The following is a 16620-nucleotide window of genomic DNA, read 5'->3' as shown; positions in this document are numbered from 1 at the left end:
AAGCCAACTTGCCTTCCATCATTGTATTTGAAATAATCTAAAACATCTGTATTGATAATTCAGAAAGTTACCTACAAATTTTTCTAATAATCAATTAGTAGGCTACAGTGTTAGGGAATGGGTATTCCACAAATAATAGAAGTTCAAATGACAGGTGATCTTTTCATGAGTATACAATGTCTGGTTCATGGCAGGCATTCAACGACGTGTGACATGGGTTCAATGAAAGCTTTCATTCTAAGTCTATGATTCCAGAGCCCGTGTTCTTCGTCACAGTTCAGTGCCCCCGCTTCACTCCCCGATAAAATGTTACTACACTTAAATCATAGAGACAGTTGCAACTGAAGTTCAGCTAGTACTTGAGCCTTCTGATTTCTCAAATTAAAATGACTACTCCATCCCATAACGTGCCATCTCAAAAATAAACATCTTTTCAAAAATATTTAGGCTGAGCCCTGCTTGAAAAACTGCCATGTGCTACGCACTGTCCTAGCAGTACAGCAGAGCAAGAAGATTGAGAGATTTGTCTGAAACCCGACTGACTGAAATCCCCTTCTTTACACAGTCTGCTTTCCAGAGAATTCATTTCAAAAACCAACATGTCAACTGAACATCTGTTACTCTTACTGGACTAGATGCTGAGCAGGACATAAGGCAATAATGACACAGCTCTGATGGGGAAGGAATGTCTCCTCTGGTTCACTCATGCCACCCCTTTTAGCTAAGGGACAAGTCATTTTCTGATACTGTTCAGATCTGCAGCTTAGCACATACAGGCAAACTGTAAATGATCACATGTGAACTTTTCATTAGGGAATTGAAAAATACAAAATTCTACCATATTTGTGCTAAATGTCACCTGCTTCTAAAAAGAGATACTTAGCTAGAAAGAGGGCCCCACAATGTACCAAAGGGCTGTAAAACCACTTCTTGTGGGAAATGTCAGAAAGTACCAGCAGGAGGTAAAGCTGCTCTGGGCCTTACTGACCTCTTGATGTTTCTGACTCCCTCAAAGGTTAAAGTGACTGGAGATCTCTGAGCTCTACTGTCTGAGGATCACATCTAACCTTGTTCCTCAATACCAGGTCAACAAAACTATGCCATTAAAAATGAACTGTGAGAGGCACAGTATATGCAGAAGGTGGTATAAAAAGCAGCAGAGGGAAAATAAGGATGGCTAGAGCCAGGGTAATCTGCCACAGGAGTCTTCCCCTCACGATGGCTCTGACTGCACTGGGACAAGAGGCTTAAAAGTCTAGTATGTGCGAAGGCAGGACCAAGGCCAGTTTCCTGAGTCCTCAAGCCAGCGTGTTTTTACTGCATCAAGTTGTCCTGGACTGGGAGAGTTTGGAAGGAGAAAAATCACTTCAGTAATTTCTGAAAAACCTCCTAGGGATGGATACAAAATGCAACAGTGGTGGTATAACCACATTTCATTGAGCCTAATTATGAAATCACAAAATTGTTTCCATTTCAGCTTAAAAACACTATTTAGCACACCTATGTTAATAACAGCACTATTCTCAATGGCCATGGAGTAAAATAACTAGTTAAAAAAACCGAAGTTTTTGAGATAATGCTTCAAAAACTTGGCAAAGTGCTTAGTCTGGCACCTAGTAAGTGTTCAAGAGATGAGGCGCTATTATTATAAGAATGATGATAATGATGCAGGAAGAACTGCCTAGTCATCTGCTCAGACGTCATTTCTTGCCACCCATAGTAAAATAGCTATTTTCTCCATGCTAGCTTTGCACTTCCAGATGACTTATTATGCAAGTCTGGGAGAGTAGATAGTATTTCCAAAGACCCAAAGGGCAAGGAAAAAGGAAGCTTCAGCATGTCTTCTTAGTTATTTAGACCATGGTAGGAAGTACTGCTGGGGAGAAAGACAAAGCAGAAAATTCAGTGTACATGTGTCAGTGTTAGAAAATATGCCAGGAGAATATTAAAATAAAAAATAATAGTATATGTGAGAAGAAACAATTAAGTGGATCATTGAACTTGTGATACACATGAACCTAAGTAGAGACCCTTATAAGCATTTTACTCTACTTAAAATCAGAGGTCTCACAAATAGTGACAGTACCCAATTCTCCTGATTCTCAAAGTCCCCCAGCTCCCCACAACATACTTTATTTCAAAGATAAATTCTTCTTTCAGCACAGAAAGAACTAGATTGGGCTCCGCTTGAAATTTCCTAAGGTAATTCATTTCCATATTTGACTTAAAGAATTGTCACACTCTCTTCTAATCTTCTCCTCTTAGTGATGGACATTAAGAGGAAAACTTCAGTGGCATCTGAAGCTAGAAGGAACATTACACACCATGTAGCTAAATCCTATAGCATGAGTAAGTGAAGGACCAGTGAACACAAACTTAGCGCCCCAAAATCACAAAGTAAGCAAAAAGTTGTAGAAATACCACAGAAATTATAGTTCTTATATCATCTGCTTAAGAAGTCAGAAGCCATTCCACTAGGGTGGGTCATTTTAAAATTCACATCTCAGGCGTATTCTCTCCTTAGGGCAGGCCTTGGGGGAAGCTCAAACCCCCTCCCCCCTACCCCCCACCCTTTTTTTTTTTAAGACAAACAAACAAACGAAACAAAAGTACATTCAAGAATTCTCTGAGTTAAGAAAGTTCTTACGGTTTTAACTCCATGATGATCATTATATGGACCAAAAGTTCTGGGTACTAGTTTGAGTCAACACAAACAGGTATGAGACATTTTCAGTAAACCAGCCATCAAGTTGGCTGTGAAGGCAATACTCACAGCCAAGTGTAAAGGGCTTATTGTTGCTCTATTGTCTGAATCACTCAGCATGTCTGTTCCCGAGGTTTCCATTAACTGAGAAAGAAAAGAATGTTAAGTGTCAGAAATGGTACTTTTAGACGTACCACAGCAGTTATGCCTGGTCCCCCTCCCCCAGGTTCAAATCCAGTTTAGAGTATAAACTGATACTTGAATATGAATTTAAAAATTCCAGACCATTATATTATGAAAACTAAATTCAGCAACCTTATGGAATGGATTATCCTGAAAATGCGGTAAGGACCACATACTAAGAGCTTTGAAAGAGGGCTATAAACTTAAGAGTTTGAGAGAAATGCCATTTAATTACCACCAAGTAAGAACCTTCCCTCCCCATGCAAACATGATTTCTGTCACTATCTTTGTTCCCAGCATTGTGTAAGACAGGCTCCGGCTCTAGTGAGAGCAAATATGTAAATACTCAGTATTAGGGGGAAAACTGACTAATTAATACTTACAACATCTAAAGGAGTTTCACTTGCAATCTGAAATAGAATTTAAAATAAAAATACTTAGTTGAGGAAGCAGTCATATAGAGTAAAGAGATAAATGTTAACTACATGTCTCTATTTACATAGGGCCTTGTTAAATTCTATTCTGAACCTGTGCTTCCTTTGCCTCCAAAAATGAAGTCTTTTAAATAAACAATTGTACAATATAATAGACCACACATCTATACACATGGGTCTCAGATTTTAGTCTAAAGCTACCATAATAAACTAAGGAAATATTACTTCTGTAGCAGGGTTCTAAATGCTATATTAAGTATGTCAACCTCTTTTTTCTATCTTTTATACCCACCCTCCTTGAATTTTGTTTCCCCTTTAAGGGAAGCAATGTTAATATAATTTATAAGTAGGTCTAAATGAAGAAACCTCTAACGTGAAGCATGTGCTACACACTTCAGAATCATTTAACTTGTCTTTTACTCTCCCTTTGGTTTGGCAAAGAGGGGTGTGAATGGTGTATACATTCAGGAATGAGACCACAGTTGAAATAAAAAGTTCCTTTGCAGAAGATGAATCTCCCTTGTCAGGAGAGACTGACAGAAGACTGGGTCTTTCGGAATTCCTGAACACACAGGGGGAAGCTTCCTCTCACAGGAACATGTATTTCTCACATATGACATAGTTACAGTTCTTTAAAACGTTCTGGAAAACATTTAAAGGGGCAGGAGCAGTGAATGCTACATGGACATGGGGGGCTCTAAGGGAGCCCTCTCCAGAGATCTAATTTCCTCCTTTCTCTATGAAAGGGAAAAGGGAATGAGAGAAAGCTTAGTGAGGCAAGTATGAATTTAGGAGGGACAGGGATTCTAAAAATGTTAAAAGGCATTTGTTTCTTGGTTCATTTATTCTGTCATTACAGTATTAGAATATAAACTTACATTGGTCTTTCCACAAGAAATCAGGAATCTTACCAGCTGAAGACACAGACGGTGACCATATGCAGCTGAATAATGAACTGCATTGTATCCTTGCTTGTCCCGGATCCCTGGATTTGCATCATTTCTTAATAAGTATTCCAGGCACCTATTATAGTAAGACATATTCAAATTCTAAATCCTGCATTTTAACCAATGATAAAAACAGAGACAAACTCAAAACTGGAAATTTTTCTTACATTTGAGTAATGTAAAAATCATGAACACATCTACACTACATACATTTGTCATTTAAATGATATTGACTCTAAGTATCATAAAAGCACAAACAAAACGTTCGTAAGAGAATCTTCTTTATCCACAGTCTGTCAGCAAGCTCAGTATACCTGAAGACTGTTTCGTACACAGTCTATATTTATGGCACCAGCTAGTCGACTCAAACAACGTTTGACAGGATTAAACCCTTAGTGGTGGGGAGCATCCAATCTTTCTGGAATACATAGTTAGTGTGATATCTCATTAGGAAGCTCAAGAAAGGAGGTAAAAATATCTCCCAAAACCAAGGTCAGAATTCAAGGATCTTGCATTAGAGACCTGAAAAGTGTGGGAACGATGTAAAAGTGGCATGTAGGTAACACGAAAGACCTTCCCATGGGAAATACACTTCATTCCTGTGCTATTAAAATATGAAGAAAGTAATTTTAAAAGGACTGTAAGATCTTTTGATGATGGCCATTCTGACTGGTGTGAGGTGATACTTCATTGTAGAAAGAGAAAAACAAATACCGTATGCTAACACATATATATGGAATCTAAAAAAACAAAAAAATGGTTCTCATGAACCTAGGGGCAGGACAGGAATAAAGACACAGACATAGAGAATGGACTTGAGGACACGGGGAGGGGGAAGGGGAAGCTGGGACGAAGTGAGAGAGTAACACTGACATATATACACTACCAAATGTAAAACAGCTAGTGGGAAGCAGCCACTCAGCACAGGGAGATCAGCTCGGTGCTTTGCGACCACTTAGAGGGGTGGGATAGGGAGGGTGGGAGGGAGACGCAAGAGGGAAGAGATATGGGGATATATGTATACGTATAGCTGATTCACTTTGTTATACAGCAGAAACTAACCATTGTAAAGCAATTATACTCCAATAAAGATGTTAAAAAATTTTTTTTCAATAAAAGGATTATAAGGTTCACAATTTGTTATAATTCTGATGTTACTGTAGCAAAAAAAAAAGAGTACTGCATTAGAAATTAAAAGACTTATCGCGAGAGTTAGTTTGATACCAGTGATCTTGGGCAAATCGTTTCACCTTTATTGTGAAATGGCTTCTGTTTATTCATTTGATAGATGGGAGTAGGAATTCAACTAAATAATCTAAAATCCATTCATGTTCAAATTCCAAGTCCATAATTATTCAGTGATAATTTGTCTAATACTGCAGTATGTCTAACTAACTACTAGCTCTACCACTAGGGGGGGAAATCTATAATCAGATACTACTTGTCAAGTTTCCAAAAGCATACTGAAGTTATAAGAACAAGTAGAAAGGAACAATGGAGTGATGTAACTGGGAGTAACTCTATCATATATGTATGAGGACCATTCTTTGCAATGCCAACCCTTATTTCTTTAATGCTAATTGCTGAAAGTACTTTAGATCTCTTAGGAATTACTTACAGAATCTACATTTATTATAATATCCTTAATGGTAGCAAATGTTCATCCTTTTAAGCGGGATTTTGATATTTATATGCAGTGAAAATTATGATGAAATGCATATCACTATGATAGAACAACAACATCACCCGAATCTGACTCTAAGGAACAAGCCTGGTGTTTCTCGGTATTCCTAAACTAGCTCTGAGGGCACTCCAGGAAGTATTTCAGGCAGTGTGTAGACTCTGCACACAGTCTGCCTAGGTACCAGCTCACAGGTCAATCTTCGCTGGGATGAAGGAAAAACCTGCTGGCCTGGAAGGACAGTCTCACTGCTTTAAAGGCAGAAACATTTTACCCAAGGGCATATCTTTTTACCTTTAATCACGTTCTCTAGATGTGAATGATAAAACAGAAATAGTTCTCCCTACTGAGACCTGAATACAAGGCAGATTCTGTCAGTGGAACAAACTATTTTAAGATAACTTGCTGATACATGAGTACTGGGGGGAAAAAAAACCTGACTTATTTAAGGAAAGCAAAACAAGTAGGTAAGTTCATGTTTACTTTCTGCAGTAGGAGAGCATGTCTCAAAGCACTACTTACATTTACTAGTTGCAAGTGTACAACATTAAATGGTTTGAACTAATTCAACCATAATACATGCAGTAGTTCTTATCAAATCATTATTTCTTTGTCTACCTTCATAGTACTAGGTGATTGGTCTCCTATAACAAAACAAAGACTAAGAGTTGATTTATAATTATAAAATTACTTCTATTGCCATGCCTTTCAAATTTTGCTACGCAATATGAATTTTCATGACTACTTTGTAAGCATTACCTTTAACAAATGAAAAAAATTACTGACATTCAGGAAAATTAAATGACTTGCTCCTAATCTTTTGGCTAGAATATGGCAAAGCAAGGACTAGGCCTTGGGTCTTTTCTTCAAGGGTTCTTCCTATGCTACAAATGCTTCAGCACAGGGGTTAATGAGTTAGTGACACTTTAACCTGGGTGTTTATAAAATTCTAAACCACAAAATTGCTTGATCCTGAAAATCTGAACCTCACTTTTGATTTACAAATGAGGTGCAGGGGAGAGAGTCAACCCTAAGTTTTTTTTCTCATTGTAAGTTAACATGCTCATTTTATAAAACTCAGAAAATTAAGAAACAAAGATTTTCTACAATTTCTCTTATTTCCCTAAAATAAACCATGTATGCAAAATCTGGAGGAATATTTATGGCTAAATAGCTAAGTAATAAACCAAACTTACTGTTAAATATTTTGTTTTCTTCATTTGTTAGACAAATATCCTCATCCCAATTAAGCATGTAGTTCAAATCAGAGTGATTTTCAAACTATTTAAACTTCTCCTACTCTTCCCCTACCACCCATGAACTCCTACTGCTTTTTCTGGTGCAGGTTCAGACTGAGTCAAATCCATGTGTCCCACGGCTGGTCAGAGCCCTGGGAGAGGACCACTCGGCCCAGGGCAGAGGATGTGGCATTGTCACCAGAGGCCCTCCTAACTCTACTCTCCCCTATCACGGTATACGAGTGTCTGACTGACAAAAAAAGATATTAAGCATAGCTTAAAAAAATACAACTAATCCTTACAGGAAGATTACAATGTGTCAGGTATTGTTCTAAGCAATTCAGATATTCTGTACCTCATATGGCCATGAGTTAAGGTCAGACTATTATTCCCACTTGACAGATGAAATGTGCAGAGAGGTTAAGTAACCTGCCCAAGGTCTCACAGCAAGTGGCAGAGCCAGAATCAAACCCAGTTCTGTCTTACATGCATACATAAAACAGGTTTAACAAGGCTGCTGAATGCAAAGTTGTATACAAAAGTCAAATATATTTCTCTATTTCACAACAAAGGAAATTTAAAGATAGATTTATTTTAGCAATCAAAATATCAAATACTTAGGAATAAACCTAAGGATTATAAAAGTTCCAAACAAAAGACTGTATGATTCCATTTATATAAAGTTCAAAACAGACAAAAATAAACAATGCTATTAGAAGTCAAAATATGATCCCATTTTTGTGAACATCTATCTCCATAAAAGTGTATCTTGGTGAAATATATCTATGCATTCATAAACACATGTACATATAACCCTACAAACACAGAAAAGCCTATGGACAGACATTTACCAGGTTCATAACTCTGATTACACTGTGATGAATGTGAAATGATCTACATAAACGTATAGAAACACTTCTGTTAATGGTAGTTATCACAGAAGAAAAGGCATGAGCAGGATTTCTTCCTTATATGTAATCACAATAAATAACCCCAGCCTTCCCCTTCTCTTATACACAACACACAGGCGTGGGGTAGGTCCTCACCATCATGCTTATAGCCAGTCCTATTTTTCTTCAAATGGCAAAGAGGATTTTATTTGTTAATATTTAATACATTTAGTACGTTTCTCCCGTGAAAATAACTATATATTTGTTTGCTGAGTCACGACTGTCTAGAGTAAATGTGGGCATCAGGATGATGGGGGTGACTAGCAGGATGAGTAGAATGAGTAGGAACGATTTCACGTATTTTTCCAACATTTACTGAAAGTAAAGACAGGCACACAAGGCAGAGTAGAATTGTAATTACTTATGTCACTTCTGAACAGCAGAAAACCAGTGGCAGAGTGTCAAAAATCCCAAAGTATATACAACTTACCCTGGGGATGCTGACAGGACATTATTAAACCATCATTAAAGAAACAAACCAACAAACACACATTACTGAATAACAGTATTTGAAGTCATGGGGAATTTGTTTCTTCTTTTAGAAAATATTTCACTCTGGCTTTGGCAGCAGAAAGAATTATTCCAGATTCTCTTATTATCCAACCTATTCCTGGGAATTAAATCCTTGGAGTTCAGAAAAATAAACCAACTCTTTAATTCTACTATTTAAGCCTCCAAAACAATCACTTACTGAAAGGATGCCTCTGGTACCCTAAAATGGTTACTGTAGTGAATAGTTTCCAGAAGGTTCCCAAGGAACAAATCACTGAGTCAATAAATGATGGCAGGGAAGGGATGTGGGAACAGATGTATATGTATGACTGATTCACTTTGTTATAAAGCAGAAACTAAAATAAATAAATAAATAAATAAATAAATAAATAAATAAATAAATAAATAAATGATGGCATCAGACAAGACCTCTGGGACTTTGATATTTCAAAGATAAGAAAGAGGCTCCAAAAAACAGTGCTAGATTCTTTTATACACATGCCCTCAGTTTTCCCCACAATTCTAAGAAGTACGCTTCATTCTAATTTTACAGATAAAGAAGATTTTGCCTAACAATTATTTGCTCAGGCTCAAAGAGGTATAATATGAAGCCCCCATGATTTCAGCTGGGTCTTTTGGATAAAGCTCATGTTCTTTCTGGTACATCAGGTTGCTTGTGGACATACTGAGAATTAAGTGTTTAAGTAATAAATATCTCTAGACCAGCTGTCCCCAACCTTTTTGGCACCAGGAACCGGTTTTGTGAAAGACAATTTTTCCACGGATTGGGGGGCGCGTGGGTGGTGGGGATGGTCCAGGCGGTAATGCGAGCGGTGGGGAGTGGCAGATGAGTTTCACTAGCTCGCCACTCACCTCCTGCTCTGCGGCCTGGCTCCTAACAGGCCGTGGACCAGTACTAGTTCACAGCCCAGGGTTTAGGGACCCCTGCTCTAGACTATTGCTCAAAACAGTTTATATTAGGTGAGAAAACTAACAATTTAATTCACTTTAGTACTAAGTATACTTCTAAAGAAAAAGTAGACTGGCTTAAAATAAAACCACAAATCTCAAACAGTATAGGTTGAACATTGTTATTCTTTTGTTCCTGCGTAAGAATTCAGATTTAATGTAATTGTATTAGGGCAGGAGGACCATGGGGTAATCTCTGTCTGTGTGTACGTGAACTCAGTGGAATTTACTTAGATCATGCTGGGCAGTACCCAATAAACAGTTTATGGGAACAGTGGTAAAGGACTTCTGATGGTGACAGTCATTTTGGGTATAATCTATTTTAGGAAAATCTATAAATCAAATCCTGAAATTACAAAATTTATAAATCAGAGGATAATCTACTTACCCAAGTTTACCAAAATATTTTCTGATTTACAAAGTCTCTATCGGAGATTTTCTTTAAAGCTCTACTATCCAAAAACATACTTCAAATAATTTAGCTCCTCCCAAAACCTATCTATATCTAACTATTCTGGTATATATGAAATTGTATAAAGTGATATATTCCTCCGAACAGAAAATACGGTCATCCTTCGGTATCTAAGGGGGACTGATTCCAAGAGTACTTGAGGATACCAAAGACTGGAGACTTGGACCCTCAAGTCCCTTATAAAAAATGAACACAGCCCTACAATGAATACAGTCGACCCTCTGAATCTGTAGATGCAAAACCAGTAGAGACAAAGGGCTGAGAGTATATTTTACTAATGCTTTCAAGATTAGGGTTTTAGCCACAAATCCAACATAACAAAGTGTTACTTACAGAAATGGATTTGAAATTAGTTACACAATTTATAATAAATTAATATTTGTGAGTAATACCATCAAATTATGCTTTTTATTTTGAAGGTAAAAAAGTAAACATTAAAAACCAAGGAAATAGTTCTGTGTTAAATGCAACTTCCTTGAAGTATATTTTATAAAATCTTTCCCCAGAAACCATTATTTGTTTTTCCTACCCTTCACTGACCCAGACTCATGGGGAATACCACAGACATTGAAGAGTTCTTCTCTGTCTCTAATGAGTTCATTTCCTTCCAAGAAGGCAATATACATTAAGGTACTATAAATGGGTCTGATCAACTTTGGGTGAACATTAATTATGAAATAATTTATAAATATCTCATTCGTTTGATTTTATTAAGTCATTCTTGGACAACATTTACTCACTACTCCATTATCTATATAATTTACTTATTTAAGCACTATTTAGTACCAACTATGTGCCAGATTCTGCCAGTTCAATTATTCCCTATTTGAATACCAATTTACAGGGATCCCTTAGAAATATGAACTTTCTACCTATGAAGAATACTGGCATTCCAATCTCTTCTCAATCTTCTGATGGCATTGTCTGTGTACCTCCTGCCTTTCCCTTTCCCTATGATATACTCAAGACTGCTGCCTCTAAGAAGCCAGGTGGAAAAAACATGGAGGTGATAGATATTAAGATGTGTTTTTGGAAGGGAGGACAAAAAGGGACCTTGATCTTTCTTCTACCTGATTAGTTCATAACGCAGGCTACTGAGTAGAAGTAGGTGGTAATAACTATGACTAGGAATAATTATGAAAACTTATTTTCCCTACTAGAGCATCAGGGAAAGATAATCAATAATAAAAAGTACAAAAAAGGAAATATAAATTTGCTATAAAAACTGCCAGATAGAAACAATCCTTCATTCTCACCACATGATACTTACTTGCCATCTGTGTCTGACGTAGCTGCATAGTGCAAGGGTGTGCATCCTCTTTCATCAAGGTCATTCACACTTGCTCCTGAGCCCACAAGAGCAAACAGGCACTGGTAGTTGCAGTTGGCAGCAGCATAGTGCAGTGGAGATCTTTTTGCCCAAGTTAATTAAAAAAAAAAAAGTCAGGGACACAAACCAGTAAACAAGAGCACAGTTGATCCACTCAGTTATAAATATTTATAGAAAGCCTGAGATTGATTTCTGCCATATACCTAAGTCTTTTGGAGGGCCAGACAGAAAGCTTGGAGGAGAAACTAAGATGGCAAAGAGCCTCTAAGAATACAAAATAAGATAGGAACACAATTAAATCATTTCATGGTCCCCAGACAGTAACAATTCCAGTCTTTTGAGTGAACTACATACATCCTTCATATTCTGCTCCAAAACTTGAAAACTTATTTTTTTCCCTCCCTAATGCCATCAGCAATCTGAGAAAACTTTCATTTAACAAAGCTTCCCCTATACTAATAGAGATGTTTCATAGGTAGCAGCTTCTGTTCCTGTCTCAGTAAAGGAATAAAGAGTAAGAAAAATACAGAAGCATTAAAAAGAATGCTGTTATATCAACTATATGGTAGAGTTGCACAGTAATATCAGATTCCTCAAGCAAAAAATGCATAGTTTTGAAGACTGTTCATCATTTTGAAGAGTTTAGAGTACTGTTAATTTCTAGAGATGGAATATTTGTAGCTTATTTCTTCTCAGTTACTGAAATGAAAAAGAATATTACTAAATTTAGGAGCTTCTGTCTTTAGATTAAAAAACTATGATGATCCATGACCTTTCATTAAAAAAAAAAAAAAAAAAAAACAGAAGAAGAAGAAAACAGAAAAGTGAAGGTAAATTTAGTCCAGAGTCTTCATGGTATAATTTTTTCTAAAATATTTACCTGGTGAAAGGACAGTGAAGCATTATTTTACTTTATTGGATAATAGTATAATATAGTAATAGTATTTTTGAAAATGCAATTAACCCTGAATTACCTTCAAGCTTCTAAATTCAGAATGTGCCCTAATTGTAGTACAGAATGCATCAAGTGCTACAGATTAACTAATATAGGCTGGATTAAAGTACACTTATAAAAATAAATTAGCTACAAATTGCACTCCAAAGTCAAACAAAGTGATTTTTGATTTTGTGGGTCATTAGTTCCTTCAATTAGCAGGCTTATAAGAACAGTCTGTTCCTCAAAATAATTATGGGGTCAGATAGTCATTTTTCCTTTTCTTTTCTTATATGCACTTCTGATTCCCTACCACATGTAATTCTACTGTGCACTGGCCCAATCCCATGCACTGACACAGATTCACACACACCCTCTCTTGTCATATACTCTGATAAAATTCTCAAACTCCTGATACACAATTTTGCTCATATTGCCACCTCTATTTTTTTTAATTGAGGTAACACTAGATTATAACATTATAAGTTTCATGTGTACATTATATTTAGATTTCTGTACACACTACAGCATGCTCGCCTCTATTTTTCAAATTGCCTTCTGTCCTTTCCTATGTGGTTCTAACAGACTCTGGGTCAATTCCTACTCTAAGTAACTTAGTAGATCATGGTGGCTTTAAGTACTGCAATCACAGATGCAAGTAACAATGAGGCCTGGGGCTGAACAGTGAGACTGCAGATTGGCTGGGTGACTACAAAGGGACTCTGCATTCACAGGTGCTTTCCTGTGGGTCACGCTCAGGGTGTGTGCGGAGAGTCAGAGAAGAGGAGAAAGAAAAATTACACATAAATTTGTAACCTGTTTCCTCCCTCTTTCTAGTGCTCTGGAACCAAATATAGGCAGCAGAGTCTCTAACAAAAGAATGACTTGAAGGAATGGAGAACTACCACTGAGTTCCAGCTCTTTTGAGTTTTTTGAGGGAGCACAGGTACCATGCGGTTTTATATTTTCATGGCTATAATTATGGGAGGAGGAGGAGGAATGACATCACAAGAGATATAGAAGTGCTTATAAAGTAAAGCTGTGGCTGGTAGCCTGGGGCTATGGCAGGGGCCCAGCTGGAAGAAGGCTGTGGGTGAGAATGAATATTCAGAAGTTATCTACTTATTGGGGCCTCTCAACGAATCATGATCACAATGCAAAAGTCGTAGAATTATTCAGTTACCTCTCAGAAGCCACATTAGAAGGTCAAGAAAGTCATTAAGTAAGTAACGTTAAGTAGGCTCTATAGAGGAACTGTACTACACCCTACCTTCCAAACTTATCCTTTTTGTTGAAGTCTGCACCAGTGTTCAGCAGAAGGTTTAGGCACTCCAAATTCCTACCCAGGAAAAATACATTGAGAAGATGTAATTGTAATAAAATTGTAATTATAATGAAATCGGTAGGTTTAAATAGGTATAAAAGCATGTTTTCAAATGAGGGCAGAGTGAATAAAACACTATGATTTATACTTTATGAAACAAACAAAAAAAACTGTCATGATCAACTACCTTTTTCTTAAAAAAAGTAAAAATTTTGTTAACATACCCTCCAGCTGCAGCTGCATGTAGACAGGTCCTGCCAAAATCATCTGGGGTATCTATATCAAATCCTACAAGAATGAATACATCTTATATAATAGTATAGGTATGTTACTTTATATTAGAGTATTACATTAAAAAATGTAAAAAAAATCACACACCCCCAATCCTAAACAAAACTATGAATTACAAATAGGTAAAAATTAATTGAAAATAGATTAATAATGTACAGTATTTAAAAAAAATTACCACTAAAGGATTGGTGGTTTTAGAACAAATGCTAGAGTACTTGTTTAAAAGTCATAGGATACAATGGAATATTATTCAGCAATAAAAAAAAATAAAGTACTGATACATGTTTATAACACTGGATGACCTTTCAGAACATTTCTAAGTGAAAAAAATCAGTCACAAAACCACATCTTGGGTGATTCCATTTCTATGAAATGTCCAGAATAGGTAAATTTATAGAGGTGGAAAGTAGATTAATGACTGCTTAGGGCTGGGGGGAGGGAGGAAATGGGGAACTGACTGAAAATGAGGGGTTTTTTTTGGGGGGGGGAATGAAAATGTTCTAGAACCCATTGTAGTCATGGTTACATACCTCTGTGAATATACTTTAAAAAACCACTGAATTGTAAATTTTAAACAGGTGAATTGTATGATACATGAATTATTTCTTAATAAAACTTTTTTTTTTTAAACCCATAGGTGCTTTGGTACTTGCAGATTAACACTAACACTGAGAAGAGGTTTTTAGAATTCTCCTTCATAGATAAATGGGTATGTGATTACTTGTGGACACACATACACTTAAAACATTCAAAACAATTACCTCACTTAAAAGATATCATTAAGAAAAACTCAGAAGTGTCTGTCTCACAATATGTTAATTTTCACTGAAACTTTCCCATAATTCTTTTAGCAATCAAGAGTATTAATATACAAAATCTGTTCAACTTTCCTGACACGCTAAGAAATAGAATATCATTAAAAATTAAATCTTGGGCCTCCCTGGTGGCGCAGTGGTTGAGAGTCCGCCTGCCGATGCAGGGGATACGGGTTCGTGCCCCGGTCTGGGAGGATCCCATATGCCGCGGAGCGGCTGGGCCCGTGAGCCATGGCTGCTGAGCCTGCGCATCCGGAGCCTGTGCTCCGCAACGGGAGAGGCCACAACAGTGAGAGGCCCGCGTACCACAAAAAAAAAAAAAAAAAAAAAAAAAAAAAAAATAAAATAAAATAAAAATTAAATCTTATATATTTAGTAATTCTATGCATTTAATAAGGATCATAATTTTGTAGTAATATTTATAGAAAGCTATTGATCCTGTTTTGCTTCAAACTGACTATGTGGTATTTTAAGACAGTAATTAGATATGGCATAAATAATTTCACAAACCTAGAAGATATTGTAAACTGGCCATTGGCTCTTAAAAAGGAAGCATGCAAATGAAGATATTTTACTTCTAGACACAAACAGACTGCTCTAGAAATATTCCACACCCCATTCCCCAACTAAGAGAGAGAAGAGGAAATCACTGGAAAAATAAAACCTTTCCCAGAGCTGAAGAGAAAATCAAATCTTAAAATTAAAGGGTCCAAAATCTTCTAAGAGGGGTTAATAAATGATCCACACATGGACATATCTATATGTGATTCTGGAAAAGCAGGATAAAGAGACTGTATTAAAATGGGAGATGGCGGGGGGCGGATGGGGAGGTAAAAGGGGTTAATCTGTCTGTGAAGGTTCCACTTACCAGAAGAAAGAAGTTTCCTACAGCAATCTGAAAAACCACTTAAGGCTGCCAAATGGAGGGGGAACATTCCATGTATGCCACGCCTAAAGTGAACAGGACAGTGTCCTCATCACAATGCAATCACTTAAATAAATTAAAAAGAAACTATTCAATACTTAACTTATCCAGCAACTTTCCTCTTAGCGCAGGACTTGTCAACCTCAGCACTACTGTCATTATGGATTTTCTGTGGGGCTGGGGGGCTGGGTTATCCTGTACCTGTAGGATGTCATCAGTGCCCCCCGGTTCTACCTACACTGGATGACAGTAACACTCTCCTCCCCAAATTATGACAACGAAAAATGTCTCTAGACACTTGCCTCAGGAGCAAAACCCATTCCCCCTGCCCCGATGTTGAGAATCATGACCACAAGGCAAAATGTTTAAGAATGTTGACTGCAGTAATTTTTGTAATAGTAAAAACTTGGAAGCAACTTGTGTTTGTAAATGAGAATGAATAAATTGTGAAATCTTTACACAAGAATTAAATTTTATAAAATGAATGAACTAGAGTTACGTATAGAGATGAGAAAAAAAAAGCCCAAATTTATACCTACATGGCTAAACCAACAACTTCATGTAAAAAAAAAAAAAAGTTAAAAAGTGTACAGTAGCACACCATTTACAGAAAGTTTAATAGAAGATTTAAAACATGTTAATAAACATATAAAAAGGTAATAAAAATTTAAAAACATACATAAGAATGATAAACATCAATTTAAAAGTAGGGTGTTTCTTTCTGCAGAGCATGCAAGAGAATCCATCCTTCAAACAAAATCTTACATGGAAACTTTAATATGTTACTCATAATCTAGAAAGAACTGGGGTAAAAAAATATAAAAATACCCTATGCTGGTTTACCAATGAAATCACATTAAACATTCTATTCTATTACATCGCCAATACAAAGAGGGAAAAGCTCAAGCAATTAGTACTACATTGAGGACAA

At 36.7% G+C, this 16620-nt stretch overlaps 1 protein-coding gene across 3 annotated transcripts in view; it reads right to left on the bottom strand.

Moving 5' to 3' along the window:
• The window catches only part of ANKRD28 (ankyrin repeat domain 28), a gene marked incomplete at both ends in the record, with an annotated part of 160977 nt that overhangs the window by 16727 nt on the left and 127630 nt on the right, over nt 1-16620 (bottom strand). For all 3 annotated transcript variants that reach the window (XM_079705037.1, XM_079705036.1, XM_079705038.1), the window contains 7 exons: nt 2774-2848; nt 3271-3297; nt 4233-4344; nt 11341-11481; nt 13605-13673; nt 13883-13946; nt 15633-15715. In XM_079705037.1, coding sequence (XP_079561163.1) covers nt 2774-2848; nt 3271-3297; nt 4233-4344; nt 11341-11481; nt 13605-13673; nt 13883-13946; nt 15633-15715 — 571 coding nt within the window. The remainder of the gene's footprint in view (nt 1-2773; nt 2849-3270; nt 3298-4232; nt 4345-11340; nt 11482-13604; nt 13674-13882; nt 13947-15632; nt 15716-16620) is intronic.

Source organism: Hyperoodon ampullatus, assembly GCF_949752795.1.
Source record: "Hyperoodon ampullatus genome assembly, chromosome: 5".
Classification (NCBI taxonomy): domain Eukaryota; kingdom Metazoa; phylum Chordata; class Mammalia; order Artiodactyla; family Ziphiidae; genus Hyperoodon; species Hyperoodon ampullatus.
This window is presented reverse-complemented; position numbering and strand designations above follow the sequence as displayed.